Source organism: Macrobrachium rosenbergii, chromosome 22 (assembly GCF_040412425.1).
Source record: "Macrobrachium rosenbergii isolate ZJJX-2024 chromosome 22, ASM4041242v1, whole genome shotgun sequence".
Taxonomy (NCBI): domain Eukaryota; kingdom Metazoa; phylum Arthropoda; class Malacostraca; order Decapoda; family Palaemonidae; genus Macrobrachium; species Macrobrachium rosenbergii.
In genome coordinates this window covers 42412234-42437477 of record NC_089762.1, presented here as the reverse complement: position 1 = coordinate 42437477, position 25244 = coordinate 42412234, and the positions used below count along the sequence as shown (strand labels likewise).

General features: G+C 36.9%; 1 protein-coding gene and 1 long non-coding RNA gene across 15 annotated transcripts in view; one reads left to right on the top strand and one right to left on the bottom strand.

The window, feature by feature from the left end:
* vir (VIR_N domain-containing protein) overlaps positions 1-7821 on the top strand; it is a 22740-nt gene extending 14919 nt beyond the window's left edge. For all 5 annotated transcript variants that reach the window (XM_067124823.1, XM_067124822.1, XM_067124821.1 and 2 more), the window contains 8 exons: positions 757-1622; positions 2552-3143; positions 3984-4080; positions 4560-4708; positions 5093-5279; positions 5510-5697; positions 6384-6483; positions 7001-7821. In XM_067124823.1, coding sequence (XP_066980924.1) covers positions 757-1622; positions 2552-3143; positions 3984-4080; positions 4560-4708; positions 5093-5279; positions 5510-5697; positions 6384-6483; positions 7001-7248 — 2427 coding nt within the window. In that variant the 3' untranslated portion in view covers positions 7249-7821. The remainder of the gene's footprint in view (positions 1-756; positions 1623-2551; positions 3144-3983; positions 4081-4559; positions 4709-5092; positions 5280-5509; positions 5698-6383; positions 6484-7000) is intronic.
* Positions 4430-25244, bottom strand: LOC136850808 (uncharacterized). Of its 10 annotated transcripts, none has more exons than XR_010856750.1 (8): positions 24423-25244; positions 10335-10557; positions 9758-10125; positions 6981-7250; positions 6367-6594; positions 5853-5948; positions 5472-5659; positions 4430-4676 (listed from the first exon to the last, which is right to left on the bottom strand). It is a non-coding gene; the product is annotated as an uncharacterized lncRNA (long non-coding RNA). The 10 variants fall into 10 exon arrangements; XR_010856755.1 differs by having other exon boundaries at positions 9758-9875; XR_010856752.1 differs by having other exon boundaries at positions 5853-5969; positions 9758-10557.

Here is a 25244-nt window from a genome sequence, read left to right as displayed (position 1 = left end):
AGTTTTTAGTTTTGTTTTGCATAAAGATTCTCATATCGTACAAGTTTGTACAAGGGTTTGGCCTTTAAATGTATTGCTGGAAGCTTAGTTTTCGCAGCTTCCTGATTCATTATTACATAATATAAGAATTGGTATTTTTAGCCTTTATAGTTTAATAGATAGGTTACACTGCAGCAATACCAGCTGGGGTTTTTCAGCAACTCTTTCCCAAAATGAATTTAGCAGATTTTCATGTTACTTTTTAATGTCAGAAATAAACAAGAGATAATGATTCTTGTAAAGGCAAGAAAGTGATTTCTTGTGTAAATTTGAATGCCTGTGTGATTTATGTAATGCCCATGTAGGTATCATTCCAAAGTACAAACCTGGTAGCTTGCAGTTTTGGCTAAGAAATGATTCATTAGTAAATGGAAGTCTTGAGTCATCCTCTCAGGTGAGCAGAAAGTCAGGTGAGATTATGATAGCTAAGGCAGCAGTCATTTACTGCCAGAGTGTGCTGTAGCAGATGTGCAGTCTGCCACATGAATTATAGCAAGAGCAAAGAGAAAATGAAGCACATTTCACCGCCTTAATTTACTGCAGTGTTTTACATTTATTCATATTGCATGCAGAATTGATGAGAGCACAGAAGACTAAAAGTGATTAATGGGCTTCAAAATTAATTATTTTATGCTGAGTAATTCTGCTTTGTAGTGTAAGGTTTGTGTGGTCAAGACTGTATAAAATACAGATTTAATTCATTTTTCTATTTTACAGGTGTTCAAGTATTTGCTGACAGGGCCTCATACTTTTATGGGAGTAATTAACTTGGTTATAGAACTTTTACCTCTACCGTTGCCAATCCAAACACGTGTGCCACTTTCTGAAGAGGAATCATCTCAGATAATCAATTTGCGCAAACTGTGGAGTGCTCACCTGTATTGTTTATCATCCAACATTCATGAAATAATAATGCGGTTAGGCCTGGCAAGTTATCCACCATTAATGCACCTGCTGAGGCGGATGTGTGTCGCTCTGTCAGACTTGGCAGCCCCTATGGCCCTTCTTGTGGCTCGTGCAACTCTAGACCTCGTTCTTCAGTCACATCGTTTAGACCAGCGGGCTTCGGGCGAAGATTTTGGACCTTGCTCACTGCAGACAGTGCGTGTTCTGAACATGTTAGCTTTGTTGGTATCTCATGCCCCTACAAAGGCAGCCATACTGCACCTGTTGCGAGGTGGTTCCCCGACTCTGGCAGCAGCAACAGCCAAAACTGAAGATAAATATTCGGGGCTCGTTGCACTTTGGTGTCGTATTCTGAATGTTGCTGCAAGTGGATCTCATGCTCATGTTCAAGCCCAAGAGTGCTTAGTGACAATAATTCAGTATCTCTGTGATCATGAAAATGCAATGCACGTAACACAAGATTGCAACTTGCAAGATGGAAATGTGCAAGGAGTTAATCCAGGTCCAACTCTTATAACATTAAGTGGCGTACCCAACAAAGATACACTGGTACCTATAGTTGAAGCTTTGATAGATCATCTTCGGAACCTCCACAGTCCTCATCAGTCAATACAGCAAGTACTCAGAGCACTGATGAGACTAATGGAGCATGATTACGGGTTTTATCATATTAAAAGGTATGTAGAAAGTTTAGTTTGGATATTTTGATTAGTTTATGCAAATGTTTTGCAATGTCCTCTTCATTTTACTGGAATGAAAAATGTTGAAATTGGAAGGCCTAGAATTTTCCAGGGTTCCACTGATAAAGTTCTTATTCCTTAATTAGATATTTAACCAAGCAAAAGCATAAAACAATATAGAAAGCTGTCATAGAACATTCTTGAGACAGAGGATGTTTATGAACTCTATACTGTAACAAGCATATCCACTTCTCTCCTTGATTCATGCATACAACTAAGTAGCTTTGTTACCCACTTTTTCCATATCAATCATATGTTTTTAAAAGGCTTAATTAGAGCTGAGCAGTTTATGGTACATTCTTTCTAATCCAGAGGAGTAGATTACTTTGTGCTTTTGAAGTCAAATTATGAAATGAATGTATTTGTTTTGTTGTATCAGAGCTTGTAATCCATCAGATAGTATAAAATCAGAATGCTGAGTTTATCAACCTTATTATGAAATCTGATTCAGCATCTGATTACACTATGTAAAAAAGTTTTAAGTAGTCTTTACTGTTATCGTATTCTGGTTTTTTTACCAAATCTCTTGAGTCAGAGGATTAAAAGTCAGTAACAATTTACAGAAGAGTGAATGCCAAAAAATATTTTAAACAATGGAAAAAGAATAATGCCTCGCTATCATTTTGGGCCCCCTCATGACTGTGTAGGTTTGATGGACTCAAGTTGTTAATTTTACTTTAAGCCGAGATGAAAAGTAGATGTCAAATCCAGAATTAAGTATAGTATGTAAATTTCAGTGCCAGTTGTATGTTGTACTATTGTTGGAGTATGGGTGATACAGTCAACAGCTGCACTTTTTGACATACAAAATTTATTGAAACTCCGGGAGTAATTTACTGTATTATTAATTTGGAACTATTTTGCAGTGTGATGGAGAAAAAGAGAGCTTGTCTGATCAGCCTTTTCAAGAGGCTCAGCTCATCATTCAGGAAAGAATCTCAAGAATATATAACATCCCTCCAGGGTGCCCTTGAATTTTGTCAGCTTCTTATTGAAACAGATGAATCTTCTCATGTGTCCCGAACTCTGCTTGTTACGCCATCAGAATTAGCTAGTTACATTGGCTGGAAGCTAGGCGGTCTTGAAATGCAGTATTCCAAATATTCTCAGGAAAAGAAAGAAATAATTAAGAAGGAAGAAAAGGAGAAAGAGAAGGTTGTGAAAGAAGAACCAGCAGAAGACCCCACTCCTGCTGCCACAGCTGCAACAGCTGTAAAAGAAGAAGAAGCCACAGACAAGAGTGAAGCAGATCCAAAGACTGAAGAGGCTGAGGGAGCTCAAGTTAAGACTGAGGAAGAAACAAAAGAAGAGGTGAAGAAAGAGGAAACGAAAAAGGAACCACCAAAGAAGGAGGAGGTCAAAAAAGAGGAAGTAATAAGAAGAGAAGAGCCCCAGAGGAGGGAGGATGAAATTAAGGAGCGTATACATCCTTTAAAACTCTTAGAGAATCAAGTGGTGGTGAGTATGTTCATTTTCATGGGTCAGCTATTGCGATTTAATAAGAATAAATTTAATTTATAGTAGTTTGTTTATGATCTTGGAGGCTTTGTGTTGACAAGGATCCCATCTGTGATTTAAAAAAAAACATTAGTGTATATGAGATGTTTGTAGAAGTAAAGCAAAGCATTTGTTTCACCATAAATCTGTTACTTTTACATAAGGTAAACTTGTGCCATGTTATTCGTAGGTACACAATCCAAGAAGCAGCAACTTTTCTAGGGGTTACTCTTTAATCAAAATATTTTATTTCTGACCATTGCCAAGGCACAGGTGACCAGTAGTCAAGATCACTCCATCCGTCATAATTAAATGCCCTCATTTCTTTCCCCTTCCTGGTGGCTGTACGAGATATACTTGAAAAGATTATGCCAGCTGTTCCTGCTTCCAGATGGGGAAAAAATGCACATACACACTTTCATTCAGTGATTGTTTTTCTAGCTGTTTTTCCTCTGCTTTTCAGTAGCCACATTTGGAAGATTTCAGTACTGTGAATTATTCTAATTATGATTGTTTGGTTTTAATGGAGTTATTGTTTTAGTTATCCCATATGTAATCTTTGGAGATGTGATATTAATTGTTGGCTTTCATTAGTTATTCATCAGTTCAGTAGCATAGCTGTTAGCATTTCCATTCATCAGTCTAGCAGAATAGCTGTTAGCATTTTAGATAATCACAAACCATCTTCATGTGTTGTCTTTTTAGTAGGATATTGCATGATTTCATTTATCTAGAGCATTAAGATGTTTGCTTTGAAGGGAACTGAACATTATTTTTTTTTTTTTTTTTTTTTTTTTGTAGGCTGAAGGCTGCGAAGAAGAGACCATGGAATCACTTTACGAAGATATTTCTCAGTTGATCAACATTCTAGATCAGTCTTACACATCTGAAGGTAAAGGTCAGTATATCTAGAAAATGTTTTACTGTTTCTGAACAAAAATTGTTCAAGTTTACCAAGATAAGTACATACTGTGTGGTTTAAATCATACATTTTGTGTAAGGACTGCTTTTAGGAATAATCTTGGAACTGAAGTTATTCATTATTATAGCATTTTTCCAAGTTGAAGTATGGTTATATAAAAGAAAGCATAGAAATTTTTTTCATAATTAGCAACAAATATTAGAAATAAGGTTTTAAATCAAGAATTTCATCAGCTTTGTAAAACCGACTTCATTTGCAAAGTGTATATACAGTACTGTATTTTCATTGTTTGGCATCTTAGAAAGGGGAGGACATAATTTTCCAATTTGATTATATACATTTTTATTTTTTCATGATACAGATATTAATGATATGTGCATATGCTCCTTGAAAGGACCTACTGTAGATTGTCACTGCATTTTTGTGGAATTATTGAATGATTTGGACCCTTGCAGAACTGAGCGAGCCAGCGGGCCCAGAGATGGAAACTTTACAAGCACTCTTTGCTTCACGGGTAGTTTGGACCGTTCCTGTAGCTGATGATGAGATTCCGTCATTCTGGTTGGTTCCTCCTGTGTTTGAAGATGCAGATGAAATGGAAATGGTGAGTCATTATTCTTTCAAATTTTATTTTGGTATTTTTATATTTTCAGGGATGGGAACAAATATTTCTGATAATTTACTGTCCAAAATTTTAGTTTTGATCTAAAATGTTTTTCATTTAATTTTAAGTAGTTGTTTAAAAAAACAAGAAAATTTATCTGTAAATAAAGCTAATAAGAACAATATACAGTATAATGGATTCTTCAAAGTATTATTGGAAATTGGCAGCATAAATAATAGGCTTTTTTAGGCCATCATATCAAAACTATTCTTTTTTAAAGACCGCAGCATTTCTTTAATATGAAGTATACAGTACATACTGTACTGTATATAATGCACTCTCTTTCAGTACTTAAGAGTTGCAAAAGCTTCTGATTTTTTTCAGATACCAAGTAACCTCCTGGAAACATGCCGCCAATATGCTGGAGACTATGACCTCTTGGGAACTTTGCACAAATTAGTGAAAGGTCAGGGAGCTCAAACACTTACACCACAAAAGTTATGCAAAGCCCCACCTAGATACAAGCCCAGTGCAGCTGCAATACGTCCAGATAAGAGAGGGAGACCTTTTGGTAAGTGATGACTTTTTCTTTTCTTTTTACATTTGTGTGCAATTACAAGGATACTATGCATGTGGGTCTTCGTCATTTAAAGTGGTTGAAATTTTTTATATATTTTACAAGTGAATAAATTTAGATCGAGTGATTATGGAGTTGTTGCATTTATGTTTGCTTGCTAATATGAATTAACTGTACTTCACTAACCTGAGGTTTAACATGATCATCTCCATCATTATTTGCAGTGGCACCAATGAGAGGTCGTTCATTTAACCGAGGAATGAATTCAAGAAGTGATCCATTCCGCTCTCGCCCGCCGAACACATCCAGACCACCATCCCTTCATGTTGATGACTTTGTTGCTCTGGAAAGCACTGGTCATCAGCCTACAGGACCTACAGGATATAACAAAATTTCATTTGGCCGTGGAAAGGTAATGGAATTTTAGATATCATAATAGACTAATGCACTCAGTTTCTGTTTGTGACTTTGTAGTTTTCACTTATTCCTTTACTTTTCCTGTCAGTAATCATAATTATAAATGGTAAGTGTTATGTAAAATAGTAAGCTTTATATGCAGTTACGTACCTTGATACAGTGGTTGACTGAGAAGGGCTGTGCTCGGTGGCAAAAACATTGATGGAGCATTTTTCCAAGATGCTGTAGATTCTTCAGGAGGATTATCTGAAATAAGGATAATCTTGTCTGAAATAAGGATAATCTTAAAAAGTTGTTTCTGACAATATTCCTGTATGTGGCAGATAAAATAATGCATAAACCAACAATGAGAATGTCATCCCGGCTCTCTTGTTACAGCAAAAATCTACAGAAAGGAAAAAAAGACTATAAAAGATGACTGCAGCAAAAATTGCCATCAATAATAATTATATTAGGGTGGGGGATTATATTGTGAAAATTAAGATGATTTTGAGTGGTTCACAATTGGTTACCATCTGACAGAGAAATGGAGGTGAAAGACAATAGTAAATGTGACTAAGACAACTGTTAATGGCTAGGTCACAGTACTGGCCATGTGTTGTTAATAAATACTTAATGTTTACAGTACTGTATTTACTTTATATTGGTTATAGCTGTTGCTTACTTATTTCTGTCCTTCAGTTTTTGCTTGATTCGATGCGAGGACGAGGAGGTCGAGGTCGCGGAGACAGCCGTGGAGGAGGTAGATTCTTCCACAGGCCACCATTCAGGCCAGATATTGGTGAGTTGTTAGTTTGGTCAATTTTCTTGAAAGATTTACCTTTGAAGATAAGTTGTTGGTTGTCTTAGTGGTTCAGTGGGTAGCCCAGAGATAGAAAATCAAGCTGAAAAACTGTAATATTTTATAGTGCTGATCAGTGACAGAAAAATTAATGCAGCATTTCCTGTTATTCAGCCCCATTTCCTCCACTTACTTTAAAGGAAAACATTTCTAAAACATCTTCCCTTGAATCTGCTTTAACATTACATCACTGCTTACAGCAAATTCTGTACTGTGTTGCGGTTGCTTCATGGCGACAGTTATTGGAATGAAATATTCCATACTACTGATGGCTATTAGAATGAAATATTCCATACCACTGATGGTTATTAGAATGAAATATTCCATACTATTGATGGTTATTAGAATGATGAAACACTCCATAATATTGATAGTTATTAGAGTGAAATATATTAGAGTGAAATAATCCTTAATATTGATTCTACATGCAAACTCACTTTTACTGCTATTTTATCAGGAGTGCGAGGAATAAACCCTAGAGGACGAGGCATGCCGTGGATATTTCGTGGCGATGTTTCCCCAAGAGGATTCAGGGGAGTATCCATGAATCCAGGACCAACTCGGTTCATCAGAGGCCGAGGAATGTATATCAGAGGTAACGGACAAGGAATCAGTCCAAAGGAGAGATTCCCACCCAAGTTTGTGGAGCGTGGTGGAAGAAGAGACTTGAACGGTGGAAGGCACATGAGAGGAGCATTTAGATGAGCCTGGCATGAAATAGCGATGGAAAATATATTTTAAATTCATTAATTGTTTATTTCCAGAACCACTTCAAAGTTTAGTACGAGTAGCGAAGATTTTTGTATGTTAGTTTATTACGAGTAGTGAAGATTTTTGTATGTTTTATATAATTATATTTGAAGACCAACATAATTATATTTATTTTTTAGTATTTTGTTTCTGTAATTTAATGTGTTCATTGTATGGCCTGTAAATATTAAAATACATGTGCATAGTTTTTGAATGATTATGGAAGCCTTTCACCTTCAGAGGTTACAGAGAAAATATTGATTTAGCAAGTTGGGTTGTCGTACAAAAACCCAAGGAATTTTTTTTACAATTTTGGTAGGATTTTACCTCTAACTATGCCATGAATTTGCTGGTAATTTAGCAAGATTTTCCCTTTCAAAAATCTCTGGATGTTTGTACAATATACTCATTGGTTTATGAGCTTAAATAATATGCATCCAGTTTCATGTAGATTGGTGTTCCCTCCACACTTTTAATTTTAAGTAGATGTTTCCCATTCCTTGCTCACAATTAAAAACCTTAGACATATGATGTTTTATTATTAACACTGCTGCAGTAAGAACAGGGGCGTACAACGTATCAAACCATAAAAAGTCAGTCTTTTAAGCATGCAAAATATGAACTCAACGAAAGTCAGTCTTTCAGGCATGCAATACTGTACTCCATGCCTGAAAGACGGACTCATTTAGTTCATTCTGAGTCAGTATTCTTCGACAAGTGTTGTACATTAACTTTTCTTGAATGTAGACTATTTTGAAGAGATCATTACTGATATATTTTCCCTGTAAATAACCATTATTCTTGTGAGGTATTTTGAAAATATGCTTGTGACTGAAATGACCAACAATGTCCATCCAGATGTGTATGGAATAGAGAGTTTTAGTACTGCATAACATTGGTCAATGAATGCATACACTGTATTTTCTGTCATTGTACACAGCATCATAGTGGGGACAAGGTGAGCATGATAAAATAGTACTATTATCATTACTAATTACTGCACTAAAAGCACGCAATCTCACCTGGAATAGATGATGACAAATCACCTCTTTGAGGATGTAAATGATGTTCTTGACAACCACATCCAACTATGAAACATGCAACCTTATGTCAAAACTTAATGTCAACTGAAGAGTTCACATCTAACATGTCTTCTTGGTACTCTGCATTCACTGATATATGAGGACACACCATTAAAAGTAGGATCAGACATGGGTTAATGACCAAGTATTTGTTTCTTTACAATGCAAGAAGCTTTGCCTTGTAAAGAAACTGTTGAGACTTTGCACTGTAAAGAAGCTACTGAGAGTACTATCTACAAAAGATTCTGATCGTGATTGAAGAAATTTCTGACATACTCATAGTTAAAATGTTCGAGAAGATCCTAGCAAAATAATGGATATTACTCAGCAAGTAGATTAAAATTACCAATTCTTGATAAACTAGCTGAGATTGAACAAAGGGTAGTTTACAAATTTCAACCTAACAATGATCAAAGTAAGCCTGCAATGATTATCAAACTATCTGAATTAACTTGTAAGGACTTTAATATGGAATCTGATAATTTTTTGTTACAGTCTGGCAACTATTGACACTTGTGGACACTTGTCTGATTCTAATAAACTTACACATTGTGTGCAGTTTTCTTGTCAGGTTATACTTTCGTGGTAATTTTTCATCTTTTTATTTCTGATGCTAAGTACGCTATAACGCTGTCCTTGCTTCCAGATGAATTTCTTGATATTCCTTACATTATTGATGAAAGATTTAAACAGCTACTTGCCCTTTTACCCATGTTTGATCCTACTTTTAATGGAGAGTCCTCATGTATTGGTGAATGCCGAGCTGTAATTCATACAATGAAACAGTACCAAGGAGATAAGTTAGCCCAAGTTTCCCTATGGTAACTGTAATGTAAGACTTGTAGCTTGCTCATTTCTTAATGAGAGGTGTTAAAAGATCCTGTGAAATAGTCATCTTGGGGAAATGCTTCTGCTCAAAAGGCATTAGCCTAAAATGTTAGCATAATCAAATCTGAAACAATGTTTCCTACTAATGAAAAAAAAAAAAATGTGCAGAATTCAACACATGGCTACACTTGAGGAGGCCTATATACATGTCTTTTACAAAATTTCTGCAAAAAAATACAATCGGGAAAACTTCAACATTTAGAAAATAACAATTCAGCAGCAGCTGCACAAATTTTCATCAAAACACATATGCGATGGTTTAGGCTACTACCTAGACTAATTCTTATATAAAAAGCCATTAACTCAGTTCACAAAAACTTAAATCACATAAACTAACATGAGGCCTTCGCTATAATTTGGCAGTAACTAACCTATCCTAAGGTAGGCTACATCTGACAAAGTCTACTTAGCAGTGGAAAGTAACTAGTTCACACAGGTCATTTGAACAAGAAAAGGCATAATACTTTAATGTATGAGTATATAGATCAACTGACCTTACATGCACCACTGTGGGTTCATATGACTTGAACCGCCTTCGAGGTTTCATTTTGTCTGGTTGTGCTAATCAGGACACTTAACTTCTTGGTGAATTGATGGGTACATAGCCTAGGCCTGCAACAAGGGTTTTGGCCTTGTATCACACTATTTTGCTGATCAAATTCCTGTTGAATTGACAATCCTCATGAATTCGGTGAATCTTCTTTTACAGTATTTCTTGAAATTTGTATCTGAAATGCTTTACCTTGGCCTGACTTCTACAACAGTAACATGTATGAAAACTTCCATGCGAGATACAGCTCCGTACACAGGGACGCGAATTGTAACTGCAACAGATTGTTCCTTTGTTTTGTGACGTCACATTCTGATTTGAGATAATTAAAACTTTTAAAAAGCAAATAGCACAATGAAAGGGAACCGAATTAACACAACGAAAAAGGGAAAAATGAATGAATGATTGGAGGACATGAAATGTAAATTTATTACAGCTGCACAGAAATATAATGTGGGCTAGATTCTTGTCAAAGCTCCTGGAATCACTCAGAGTTGACTGAAAAAAAGAAAGAGAATGACCTTTTAACAAGGAAAGCCAGCTACAGACCGCCTGGAGGTAATTTTGATTACGCGATCATCCTGCGACAGATATCTGCTTCGATCCTACAATGATTTAGTGGTATTTTGTAGTCTTTTCTTTTGCTCTCCTGTGTTCTGGTCTAGTGTTTGTAACGCCATTTCCTTCCCAATCTGCCCTTTACATGTTACTAGGGTGTCCGTTGTTTATAAATTTTGCCATCCTCTGTAACATATTTGATTAGCAAAATTAAAAATAGTTGTAAAAATATATATAAAGCCTACAGCTTTTGTCTATCTTTCTGTGGAATTGAGTTTAGTGATCAAGTCCACAGAAGGATGGACGAAAGCTATAAGCTTTGTTTATACTGTCATCTATTTTCATAAATTTCGTTTTACAAATCATGTATATTTCTGTGGATCCTTCTGTACATATATACTTGAAGCACTAATGATACAGTTTATAATATATATATATTATATATATATATATATATATATATATATATATATATATATATATATATATCACATAAATGAATATACTCACAGATTTCCACATATGTGTGCATCTAGTATGAGTTATTCATATGAGCTGATGATGATACAAATCATCAACAGAGGTCGGGGACCTCGGTTGACAATTTTTTGAATAACGGACTTCAAAACGTTTTCCCCATAACACATAGGATGTTTTCGAGCCACATCCTCCTCCATCCTACTCATCCTCTGCTTTCACGTGATCCCTTTTACTTAATAACCTGTACAGAACATTTCTATTTTGGGGAAAATAAGTTATGACCTTTTGGTAACGGATGAACGTCACTGAAACAGACCCCCCTCCAAGGCCAGTGAACAAGGTGATCTGCAACTCGTCAAGTTTGACAGCTATGCAGGAAACGGTTCCGACAGCTTGAGGCGAGACGTTTGGATGTGTCACTTTGACTCGGTTATTGTGTCACATCTAAAAGCATCCCTTGTCTTTTGCGTGTCGTCATAAATTGAAAAAGTCATGGTGTATGATCACGTGTTCTCTAGGCCTAGGTGTTGGTCTAGGCATAATATGTATTTCTCTAGGCCTAGGTATGGGCTTATCAGCCGACTTGAGTTAATCTGCATTCGAAGTCTGGATTTCAAACTGCGGAATTCTTCTAACTTAACGAATTTAAAACTCCATTCAGTAATCAGGTAGAAAGGTATTTAATAAAATCACAAGATCAAAGGAATGTGGACCAGCTGTGGGGAGCGGTACATGCTGCTTACAACAGCAGCGATAGTTAACGGATGCAAACATTACGTCACTGGTGGATTTAGGCGATGTGGACAAAGGGGGAACGTTTTCTTTATTTATTATACAGTTATTATATAATAAGTATCATATTTCCATATTTTTGCACATTAATATAGTAAAAGAGGAAACATACTTCAGTAGACAAGTTTTATACATATACAGTATACGTAAGCAGAGGTAAGTTGCAGACGGACACATATGACATAATCCATTATATGATACTGAAAAGACAATAGTTAAAAACGAAAAGTACGCGCTATTACAAAATATGATACTGTCCCCAAACAACACAATCTAAACGGAAGAACAGAGAAAAACACTAATGTATTAAAGACGTAAGATCACGAATGAGTGTGTGAAAGTAAACCTGATGCCCGCGGTACAACAAAATGATCATTTCCTTAACTTCCCGCGGGGAGTGTGTGGCAGGTATAATAGGCAGGTAGGAGAGTTAGCGAGAAACAGTAAGGTGTGCACTTTTCCGTTGCGTCTTGGAAAGAGAGACAAGTGACATTAAATACTGGGAAAGGATTTTCGTGTCATTTAGTTTTCCTGGCATTATATCATTTATTCATTTTGCTATTAGATCATTTATTCCTGTGTGATTTTTTTCCTTCGATAATCCGTTTTCTATCAGATGGCTCTGGAGAAAAATGATAGCTGTAACTTTAATATTCTCCATATAATGGCTGCGTCAAGGGTTGATTATCTGTTATTCTTATGTCATGTTATCTTTGTTTAAAGTTTCCGCTGAACGTTTTTCAGCCACTGTATCCCGTTACATTTTGGGAAGTCGAAACACAGCGTGCTTAAATGAGATACTAGCCATTTCCACTCCTTTCCCTAAGAACGGATAGGATGACACTTTAAATATAGACAAGGATTTTCATGAAAGGCAAGTGGTTGGAATAAAGAACCCACTTGGGAACAGTTAAAAAAAAAATAGAAGAATGGTTGGTGACTCACATACATGAAAACTTGTCTAGATGGTGGGAAACGGGTGCTGCCGCTGTCAAAACATACAGCAAACACCTGCCCTTCCAATTAGCGAGCTGGGCTTGGGCTTTTTCGAACCAGAAATACCAAATAAATATTTCGGCGCCTAGTTCTCTTTATAATTTATACTTGCGTTTAGTTCACTTTGTGAAATGTTAATTATGTTTATATGTTTTTTTTTTAGTACCTCGTCGCACATATGAGCACATACATTATCTTATTCTTATATCAGTTAGACTTTGCTCGCAATCATCACTGACGTACATATCCATATACATACTTTTTGCATACATACATACAAACATACATAACTAATCCTGATATATTTATCTATACATAAGGAGAGAGAGAGAGAGAGAGAGAGAGAGAGAGAGAGAGAGAGAGAGAGAGAGAGAGAGAGAGAGATTTAAAGTTTCCGGAGGCTTTGATTTAAAAGAAATCAATTCTGATTATACTTTTCTTCATTTCCATTAGTCATCTTTCTACACAGGTCCCAAAGACCGAAAATAAAAGGAAAAAAATTTCAAAACATAAAAGCTGATTCGCACAGTAGTAGTAGTAGTACTACTGTAGTAGTCAAGGTTTCCCCTTTGGTACGGCCCACCTCTCCGTTTCTCACGTGCTTTAGAGCCCCTCTTATCTGTATCTTCTTCAACAACAGCGGATCTGCGTCGACGCAAACTCATCAGAGAAAAACCATCTGTATCTCGTCAAACTTTGTCAGTTTCTCGGGAAACTGTTCCGTCAGCAGTTGCTTTCTGAAGAAGTCACACACCTACGGGAGCTTGAATAGGGTTCATCAGCCAGATTATCCTGTGGTTTTATATAGAATTCTGGATGTTCCCACGACTGGGTCGGGATGGGTGGCTGAAGTGATATTTTTAGCGCTGTGACACAAGAGATTTTCTTTGACTGGTTTTCTTCATCTCCTGTAGGTTTCTTCTTCTCTGTTGTGACTGATAAACTTCTGGAATCTCTCTCTCTCTCTCTCTCTCTCTCTCTCTCTCTCTCTCTCTCTCTCTCTCTCTCTCTCTCTCTCCATCGAGAATGCGCGTTTCATGTTTTAACAACTTGTCTGAAATGATAGGCTTATTTTTACGGTTTTTACGATGTGACGTAGATCTTTTTTTCACTGGATTTCTTTACCTCCTGTAAATTTCGTCTTCTCTCTGTTATAATTGGTAACTTCTAGAATCTCTCTCTCTCTCTCTCTCTCTCTCTCTCTCTCTCTCTCTCTCTCTCTCTCTCTCTCTCTCTCAAACACGTTTTACGTTTTAATAAACCTAATGCTAAGTTAGAGACACTTTTCCTTAGTACTGTAAACCCTGATAACTGCTTGAACTGAATCCTCTCTCTCTCTCTCTCTCTCTCTCTCTCTCTCTCTCTCTCTCTCTCTCTCTCTCTCTGTTTAATGTTTTAAAAACTTGATGCTACGTTAGTATATAACTTTTCTCTCGGTACAGAGAACAGTATGATAAGCAATCTTAAGTATCTCGGAATACGAGAATTGACAACTGCTCCCAGAAACTCGTTTTTCAACCCTATCATTTATATCCATTCAGAGCGGCGATGTTGAATTTGCTTGAATCGAAAGGGATTCAGGAAAATCTCCGCTGCAAGAACGTTCCACTTTAATGGTAAACTTTCTTCAGTGGGTTTCGTAAATTTCCATTAATGGGAAATTCTGACAGATTTCTCTCTCTCTGAATATTCTGTACTTGCAAATGATAGGAACACATATACTGCATAAATATAAAATAAACAGCATTAGAGCCTACATTAGGAGGGAGAGTTTATCTGTGTAATGAAATATATAACTAGTGACCTACGTCTTTATTTTAAAAAAATCAACGTACTTAAATTATATAATTGACAAGCAAACTCACTATCCCTATTCATCAACCCAAAAAAAGTCATATGTCTGAATACTATAGTGAATCCGATATTAATGAGACTGATATAAAAAAAGTATCCATATATATATATATATATATATATATATATATATATATATATATATATATATATATATATATATATATATATATATATATATATATATATATATATATATATATATATATATATATATATATATATATATGTATGTATATATATAATCCCATGAATGTCTACACGCATACACACACATCAACAAACCTCACTCTTTCCACGTATCCATTTCGCAAAATCTCAAAAACTTTCACAATCATTCATACACACATTTCCTATCTTATCTTCTTCTCGCAAATCACCCCGGAACTTGAGAGCATTCTGTTATTCTCTGAAAACTTATTTCTCGATCGAAATGGACGTCGGAAAATCGTTCGCCGTCTTATCTCTAGCTGCTCGGAAATTCCGAGTACAAAGTTATTCCTGGCGACTGACCAACCAGTTTTTACCATTCATTCCTGGAACATGAGCTATACTTCTTTCAAACGCTTCGTTCGCCATTTTAAATTTTGCCAGCTTCCTTCTCTCTCTCTCTCTCTCTCTCTCTCTCTCTCTCTATAAACACATACACACACACACATGTCCGACTGCATAAATCTTCCCATATGTTCTGCTGTTTTGTAACTTGAAACATGTTAGCCTGCCAATACTATTCTGAAGCACTGCAAAGACTGACATTTTAATTGCATTTGTTATACCTCTCTCTCTTCTCTCTCTCTCTCTCTCTCTCTCTCTCTCTCTCTCTCTCTCTCTCTCTCTCTAAATACCTCCTTCCTCATCCTCTCAGGAAAGCATTTCACATCATCTCGCTTCTTCTGAAGTACTGCAGACGTCCCAACACAGTTCCAAGAGAGACATTACCTTTTATATCATAACAAAAGAAATTCTATACGGCCGGCAATTTCTCGAACCGCGGCCGGGCACAAAGGTTTAACCAAGTCTCAAGTGTTAAACCCTCGTTTTCACAAGTGATTATCATTTATTTTTATTTTTTTTTTAATGTTCCTTTGTACCTTGGTCCCTGAGGGTAACAGCGTTTCAAGATCATCATTTCCCCTAAAGAGCTGCCGTTATATCGTTTTAAATAGAGGGATGTTTAATATTTAATCGGTTTATTTTTATTCTACATTTCGACAGGATTTACGTGGTTAAATATTTGAAGTGTCACTTTGATAATACTGTATGTTAAATGATGGTAATTATTTCTACAGATGAATGAGACTGCTCAACTCTTGGGTCCATATATATATATATATATATATATATATATATATATATATATATATATATATATATATATATATATATATATATATATATATTCGAGTCTGCCACTTCCGTTGGTATGTCACATTCATACCTTCATTTATTGCATTTTCTACACGTGTTTCCTCTGCTCTCATCACGTTTTCTTTGCTCTTGTGAACTTCCAACTTTCTCTGCATTCGAACTTTTTAAAACTTTTATCACTTTGTGCAGCTTTTCTCGTCATCTGAAATGAACAGTGTATCATAACATCAGCCCTTGTACTCTACTTAGTTGCATCTGTTGCCTAACAAACTTACTTTATATATATATGTGTGTGTTATATTATATTATATATATATGATGGCTCGTTATTTCATCGATATAAACATCAAATCCACTTTCGTAATAAGCAAGGCATCCTCTACTCTACATACTCTTGCACAAGTTTCACTTTCAGCGTACTAAGTTCTAATCACTTTCGACAAGTTACGTTCTACATCATAAATCCTAAAAACTGATCTTAACAAAAACCCGTCTTCTACTCTTACACTCTCAGTTCCGCCCACAACGCGTTTCTTTCATTTTTTTGTGGTGTTTATCTAGGCCTATGTAAGCTACTTACATATTTTTCCATTTTCCTCTTAAATATTCAAATGGTTTGTAGAGCTGCTTGATATCGAATTGATCTAGAGATTCTCTTCCTTGTCTAAATTTGATCTGCTCTTTTCCTAGTCAGAACTCTTCCTAACGTCTTTGCACCTCACAGGGTGCACTGTAAGCATTGCTGAAGATTCTTTGCAGCGTCCCTTCGGCCCCCTTGCTGGAACCTCCTTTCATATCATCTTTCTTTCATCTTGCTATCCAGAGCCCCTTAACAATTATTTCAAAGTTCAACAGCGAGGTTTTCCTCCTGTTACACCTTTCAGACCTACCTATTCTTAATTTCCTTTCCAGCGCTGAATGACCTCATAGGTCCCAGTGCTTGGCCTTTGGCCTAAGTTCTATATTCCATTCCATTCCATTCCTAACGTCTTCCTAGAAATGCAGATCCTTGCCTGCAAGCATATCATTATTAAACTGTTTAGGATGCAAGTCAGAATAAAAGATGTATTATAATATTTTGTAAAGACATGTAAGTATATTGCAAAGTTCGTGTTTTCAATTTGCTCACTGTAGTAAGTGGTTTTCATTTCCTCTAATATCAAAACGTAGAAGTCTGGCAGTTTCAATTCTAGCCTCTCTGTCCACTGATTCATACATTATTATTAATTAATTAATTTATTTATTTTTTTGAAGGGAAGGTGTATTCTCTCTTTTGTGGCTATGTTCCACATCCTTGTTCACGCCTGAGCTACATAATATGTGCATCCAGACGTCCCACCAATCATCCCGGTAACTTCACGAAAAACTAATACGAAAGAAGTTCAAATTACATCTCCCCCAGTCATGATAATGTCAATGGAAATATGGACAGAAAGGATGAAAGGGCCACTTGGTAAAATATGTGAGGAGGTTGTGAATGAGATGGAAATGACAGATGATTGTGATCAGTTGGTCACTGATAGCAATACGATGTTGCGTAAGTGGAAGGTAAGGACTAATAGATACATGGATGTAAATATTATAGATTATGACAGAATCAATAAGGCGCCGTAGCACAAAATGAGAGACAAGACAGGACGTGGGACTACTGAAGGAGACACTGCAGTGCATAGCTAGGCCTATGAGACTAGTTTTCATTCTGGATGTTAAATGTAGACGCTAAATATTCCTGCGAGAAAAACGCAGAAATTACTAACAGTTTGTCCATTGAGTATAGAAAAGGAGAAAAAGACGTAAAAATGAAAAAAAAGCATTAAAAAAGCTAGTACATTTACGAAGCACACCTAGACCTAGGGTGCAGAATTGATGGCTTACGAGACTCAATCAAGCCAAAGGAGTTCGATATCCATGATGATCAAAATTATCATGCAAGGCAGAGGTGAGTGGCGTAGCCTACGTGAAATGTGTGAGCATGATATTGAGGAGAGTTACGTGTATGTAACTGTCAAGGATTCCTATCCCTGTTACTTCTAGCTAACCTTGATTCAGTACCCGGAGTGACAGAAGGGAACAAGATGTATTATTTTTTCATTGTTTTATTTCCTTCCTCTCTCTTCTCAGCTTCTCTCTTTTCAGGAAAACGATTTTTTTTGCCCCCAAAAAGGTTTATACGGCAAACGCAAAATATATTTGCAAAAGGGCAGTTACAATGCCCGAGCTATATACAAAATCAACCAGCCATCATTAATAATCATTACTTGCTACGAAAAAAAAAAAGTTATTTCTACTGAAATGTTTTGGATAAAAGGTACCTTTGTTCTATAGAAGTGAAATATAGCTAATGTTTACGGATATTCCATATAAACTGTACACTAGTGTCCGCTGGTGCAACTAAATTTCCATAATACAAAATCTATTCCGTTACCATCTCAGTATCAGAATTTCTGCGAGAGAGAGAGAGAGAGAGAGAGAGAGAGAGAGAGAGAGAGAGAGAGAGAGAGAGAGAGAGAGAGAGAGAGAGAGAGAGAGTGCTTCTGTAGTGAAGGTACTACACAGCTTGAATCACAGATATGATTAATGCCATTGCACTCTGAAGTATCCGTTCACTCTTAATCATCGATGACGCTACGAGCATCACAGTTAATGGATATCAGTACACTAGCTCACCGAGGTATATTTAGGGGCACTCTCAAATGTTCGGTGCAAGAAAATACCTTTTTAATGTATTTCCTCAGTCTAATGATATCAGGTGAAGGTGTGATTTACATCAGGAATGAGTTCCCAGTCAGTTTAAATGCTGAATGGCAAGTTCAAACTACAGATCGCAATATTAAAACGTCGTTTGTATTGCAAAGAATAAAATTGAATGGTTCAAGAAATCGTTCTTTCGTTTACCAGAGAAGCAAATGTAAGAATTTTTAACCGCAGTTCTCTCTCTCTCTCTCTCTCTCTCTCTGCATAGCTGTCCATACAAACAAAAGAAAAAAAAGAGGAATATTTTGACAAAAAAAAAAAAAGAATAATTTGGGTATGTCAGGAAATGCTTGAAAAAATGTCTGTAGTCACTTGTCCATTAAGGCAAGATCAGGTGTGGACATCTGGAGAATGGAACGGTTTAATTCTGAAGAACATACTCTGGATGTAGAGAACAGAAAGCTATACTTCGATTATACAACCTCTGTCTTTTTACAAATTTATTTACGTGATTTGAATACACGCACATAAAAGGTCATCTTCGTTTATAAACATTCTAGCTACCAATCTGACGGTTTAGACGATACATACTGAAATTTTACATCGAATAATTAAGTGCTTTCAAAATGCAGTACGCCGGTACATAATAACACGTCCAGGAGTCCCTTGTTTTAAATTTTCATTAAGGTATACGAAGATTTATAAGTCTTCAGGTATACACCAGTCGTAATAAAAGTTGAAAGTCAAATTTAAGCTTTCAAAATGCAGCACGCTGGTGCATAATAACACATCTAAGAGTCCTCTATTTTAAATCTTTATTAAGTTTTACGGAGATTTATGAGTCTACAGAGATACACCAGTAGTAACAGGAGTTGAAACTCAAGTTTAAACTTCAACCCAAGAGCAACACAAAGCGAATGCAGGTTGCAGCAACACCCCGTGAGCGAGGAGGTGAATTCCATCAGGCAGTCGAGCATTCTTTGTTCCTTCGTGGCGGGGGCATGGCGTGATTTTAAAACGCCGTTTTCAAGAGCCCTTTTGCCACTAACGACTTCCACCAGCAGGACGACTCCAAACGAGCTGCAAGCAAGGATGGGAACAGATTTTTACCTGCGACGCGTGAAAGTCGCGACAACGGCCATTAGAAACCCCTGTAATGATAATTATGGGGAATGCGACGAGAGTGAAAACGTAAAAAAAGAAGAAGAAAAAAAAAGGCGACTGGTTTTGGAGCGCATTCGTGGCCACCCGGCGCCTCCACAAGGTCACTGCCTCTCTCTTCTCGCTCCCCACCCGCCTAGTCCCACCGGGTCCGTCCAAGCCGTTAGTACCAACCTGATTTCTCTCTCTCTCTCTCTCTCTCTCTCTCTCTCTCTCTCTCTCTCTCTCTCGTCCAATTACGTCCCCGTGTGATGAAGGTTGGTAAGGAAGGCTCCGGTTGAAAATTCAGATGATAGTCCGTATTGTACGAGTTGAACTGCTTCCACGGAGGGTGAGTTGCAATAAATTGGAACTTCCGGATAGTGGATACTCCTAAATTCCTAATCAAGGACACCCCTAGTCCACAAGTATTTTCAATATTATCGTAAAAAACCAGGTGACCGGTACAATATTTAGATTTCAACTTAAACTCCTGGAAGTTGCGGCTATACCGGGACCAAGTAACCGGGTCTTGGCACAGTCGACAGTACAAAGAGCTTTGAGCTTTTTTCCCGAAGCAACAACCACTGAGAAATTTATCAATGCCAGGGGACCCGTTTCCACAATAGATACCAGCCTTTTTCCTGCATCACATTATGGTGTATCCTGTCTTTTTTATCCTTTTTTCTAGCTTCCTTTCAGTTTATTCCTTTCTTTTTTTTTTGAGGGGGAGGGGAGGGCGGCTGATGATGCCTCTCATACAGAAGTCTTTCTTTTCTCAGGGCGGTGACTAGCCTGCATATTTGTGCCAGTCAATCTGTCATCTATACACAAGAATTTTTCCCTCCATAACTTATTCCTGCTGTATACACAACCACTAGACCTATTTCTCGTGTACAGACAAACACTAGACCTATTCCTAGAGCATACACAAACACTAGACCTATCCCTCCCGTATACACAAACACTAGACTTATTCCTCGTGTATACACAAACACTAGACCTATTCGTCGTGTGTAAACTGTACAAACACCTATCGCTCATGTATTCACAAACACTAGACCTATTCCTCGTGTGAACACAAAACCTAGACTTATTCTTCGTGTGTGCACAAGCACTAGTCATTACTGTCCTAGCAAGAAGACTTAAATTACAGGAAGATTTCTTCAGGGGCGACATAAGGAAGACGAAGAGAAACAAACCGGCAAACTTGCACCCGAGCAAACAAAACTTGGGTACAAACCACGGAGAAAATCTTCGCCTACGGAACAAAGGAGATGGCAAGGGTGGGGGGGAGGGGTTTACCCCAGGCCGGGAAAAGACTTTATGCTACAACTGGTGCACTTTTTCGTATGTGCGTTTATTTGGCTTGGCTTTTAAACATACATGTCTACGTCCACAATCATCAAAAATCAAATTTCGTTCCGAGAATGAAGAGCTTGTTAGTGTATAATGGTATACAAGGCTGGCAATGACATTGAAGTAAAAGTATTTGAACATTCTGTCAATTCTGCGAGAAGAATGCTGTAGTCTCAACATAATTAAACTCTAGACGAGTCTTTGGATTAACTTATAACCCATATATATACATACACACACATATATATATATATACACAGTATATATATATATAAAATATAAAATTGTGTTTGCAACAGTATGCCTTTGGTCCTAACTGGGTGGGTCAGAAAATACAAGACACTGATATCTCGTTCCTCACTGTATACTTTTTTCACAGTCCTATTATCCCCAAATCTTTCCACTTGACCGAACCATCCGAAGATACTCTGAACCATCCTTTCACCTACAGTAACTTTTACCAGGTCTTCTATGTACCTCCACATTCCTCACATTTTCAGTTCTTCTTATACCACGTACAACTAAGACTGTTCATGTGTGCATTAAAAAATCTGATTGTTAATATACTTCTATTTATTAGTGTATTATTATTATTATTATTATTTTTTATCTAGGCTCTCTCTGGCTGAATATGGGCATTCAACTGTTCAGAAGTTTACCTGGCAAGTCGATGGCCTTTCCAACTTGTTCTTAAGAATGTCGGAAATATTTAAGAATTATTACTATTTATGGTCTTTGAGACTTATTCTTAAGAATGTCGGAAATTTATAATTATTATTATTATTATTATTATTATTATTATTATTATTATTATTATTATTTATACGAGTGTTTTCATGATTTTGGATCTAAGATGATTTAATTACGAGCTAATTTACTGAGCGAGAGCTCATATTGACGAAAGGTCAACCTGCCCTATTAAATAAAAAAAAATTGCTTAGAATTTTAACAATAAAAAAAACTATGGTATTACAAACTGTTATGTAACCGCAGGGCAATTATTGATCCTTCTCCTCACAAAGGTTAGGAACAGAAAAAATTACAGAATAACACAACAATATAGGTACAGGGAGCATGAATTTATGAAAAAGGGAACACTTAAATTCAAAACAGAAACACCACTGAAGAGTTTGTGGCTCATTCGAAAAACGTACAGACAGGATTTTTACAAAAAGGAGTTTTTGAAAGGTTTTGGAAAGGAATGCGGAAAAGGAAGCCATATTTGTTAAGCAAGTGAGCATCGAACAAGACCAGTTCTAAGCATTTTTCGAAGTGATAGAATCTCTAAATTTTAAATTAGTAGAGAATGGCAGCAGGAAACAAATCTGTTATTATGGAGAAACATGGCACAAACCTATTACCGTTGAGAAACATTACTCGAATCTATTACTGCTGAAAAACATTACACATATCTATTTCCATGGAGAAACATTACACAAATCTATTTCCACGGAGAACCATTACACAAATCTATTTCCACGGAGAAACATTATATAAAACTATTGCCACTGAGAAACATTACGCAAATCTATTTCCATGGAGAAACACAAATCTATTGCCATGGAGAAACATTACACAAATCTCTTTCCAAGGAGAAATATTACACAAATCCATTTCCACGGAGAAAAATTACACAAAGTTAACATTCCTCCTCCTCTTCCCCCTCCTTCTCCTCCCCCTCTCTTCTTCTTCTTCTTCTTCTTCTTCTTCTTCTTCTTCTCGTTTTAAAACACCAACACAAACACACACACACACTCACACACAGTCATTTCTGATTCAAAGCACGCCGGGTCTTTTCTGCTTGCCTTGCTTGCCAAAAGGAATTCCTAAGGTTATTATGACGTGTGCGTGAAGGCATTTCTGAACGTGACTTTTCGGAGACCTAACACAAGCGTCTTTTTTGTGTGTGTGTGTGTGTGTGTGTGTACATAAGTACGTGTGTGTGTGTGTGTGAATGCTGGTTAATGATACAGGTGTGAGGGGCAGGTGGGAGCTTCCGTTCCCATCTCTCTCTCTCTCTCTCTCTCTCTCTCTCTCTCTCTCTCTCTCTCCAGCAGCAGAAGCAGCACCAGTCAAGAAACGACCTTTGGTGACCCCCTGGCAACGGGGAAAAGAGAGAGAGAGAGAGAGAGAGAGAGAGAGAGAGAGAGAGAGAGAGAGAGAGAGAGAGAGAGAGAAAGTTTTAACTGATATCACGTGGTTTGACAAGACTGTTCTCCATAGGATAATTATTGTTCTTCTCTTCCCTAGAACGATTAGGAAGGAGAAGAGAGGACAGATAAAGAGAAAGAAGAAAGGGCAGGTAAAGACGGAAAATGAATGTTTTAGGATTAGACAAAACAAGCACGCTAATATGGAGAAAAGAATAAAAAAAAAAAAAATAAAAAAGGAAAGGTGTATTGGAAGCAGCAGATGGGAGGAACATTGTCTCCAAATGAACTGAAAGAACTCGTAAATGTTCCTCTCTCTCTCTCTCTCTCTCTCTCCTTTCTTTGTTAAATACCGTATGCTGCAATTCTGCCGTTCTTCCGTCTTTCGTTTGATCGGTACGAGGAGACATGTGTATGACTGGACAAAGATTACTAATATACTCTTGAACTCAAAATGAATATGTGCACGCACACACACACACACACACACACACACACACACACACACACATATATATATATATATATATATATATATATATATATATATATATATATATATATATATATATAACATATTGAAGTACAACTAAATACTCCAAAAGATTATTATTATTATTATTATTATTATTATTATTATTATTATTATTATTATTAAGAAAGGCGCGACTTTTTTTGCAAAAACGACAAAAACGAACGATGAACGGAGACACGCATTCTACTGTACACGACGATTACGTCGCCTAGATACGACACCAACAGAAAACAAAAAAAAAAGTTCCTATGTCCTCACAACTGCTCCTTCATTCCCCTTCCCTTCCTCTCCCTGCCCTTCCCAAATCGGAAGGGTCAAGTACAAGCGATCGAATCCAGCTGACTGTACGGACATCTAAACCACAAGTTTAATTGTATGACGTCGATTGTATCGTGACTCATAATTACTGTTCGGCCTGTCGAGGTGATGATAATGATGATGATGATGATGATGATGCTGGCTGGCTACCTGCTCGCTGCATTCCATTCGCTGTTTTCACCCTCCTTGTCAAGCAGTTTTTGACGTCAAGCTTATTCGGCCGTTTCTGCTTGAATGTGACACTGTTTTTCTTATTATTTCTGTTATTTTGCGTTCGTTGCGTGTTAATTATGTGTTGAAAAGAACATAGTAAAGGTTGTTAATTATTTATTGAAAAGAATATAGTTAAGGTTTTCTTTGCTTACGTTCGAAGGCGAGATGGTTGATTTTCATTTTTTGTTAACCACAAGGAAGACCTGTTCGCTGCATTCCATTTGCTGTTTTCATTCGCTTTGTCATGCAGTTTTGACGTCAAGCTTAATCGGCTGTTACTGCTAGGGTTTATGAGTTTGTCTGTCACTGTATGCATTACTTAGCGTTCGCGTTCGCTGCGAGTTCATTATTTACTGCAACAAGCATAATAAAGATTTTCTTTGTGTTTCTATTACTTGAAGTCCGTTGCATGTTAATTATTTACTAAAAATTATAATATTATGCTTTTCTTGGTTTTTATTATTTGACGTCCGTTGCACGTTAATTATTTACCATAAAAAAGTCATAAAGCTGCGTATTTATCATTTACTTGAGACTTGAAATCAAAAAGAAGTCTTTTCTGTGTCCCGGCAAAAATGGGCCCCGTTTTATGTTCATTCCTCGCAAACCACAAGGAAAGACCAATTCCGCCTCGTCACTCCAACACCATCGTTTTGATTATCTCGTCACTTCTTCTTCTTCTTGTTCTTCTCTCGTTATTCCCTCGGAGAATCGTTGACAAGACGCAAAAGATTCCAGAAGGATGAAATAGCACTCGATCTCAATTCACGACGTCAGCAAGTTGACGGATCACGTTTTCAAGGGGGTGTGTACCACAGGTCCTGGGGTGTATACACACATACACACATGGCGACCGTTTTCGAACGCGTTTTGCCTACTACACCTGCTCGACCTCTTGGAGGTCGTGAGGTTGGGGGAGAGAGAGAGAGAGAGAGAGAGAGAGAGAGAGAGAGAGAACATCCGTTGCAATGGAA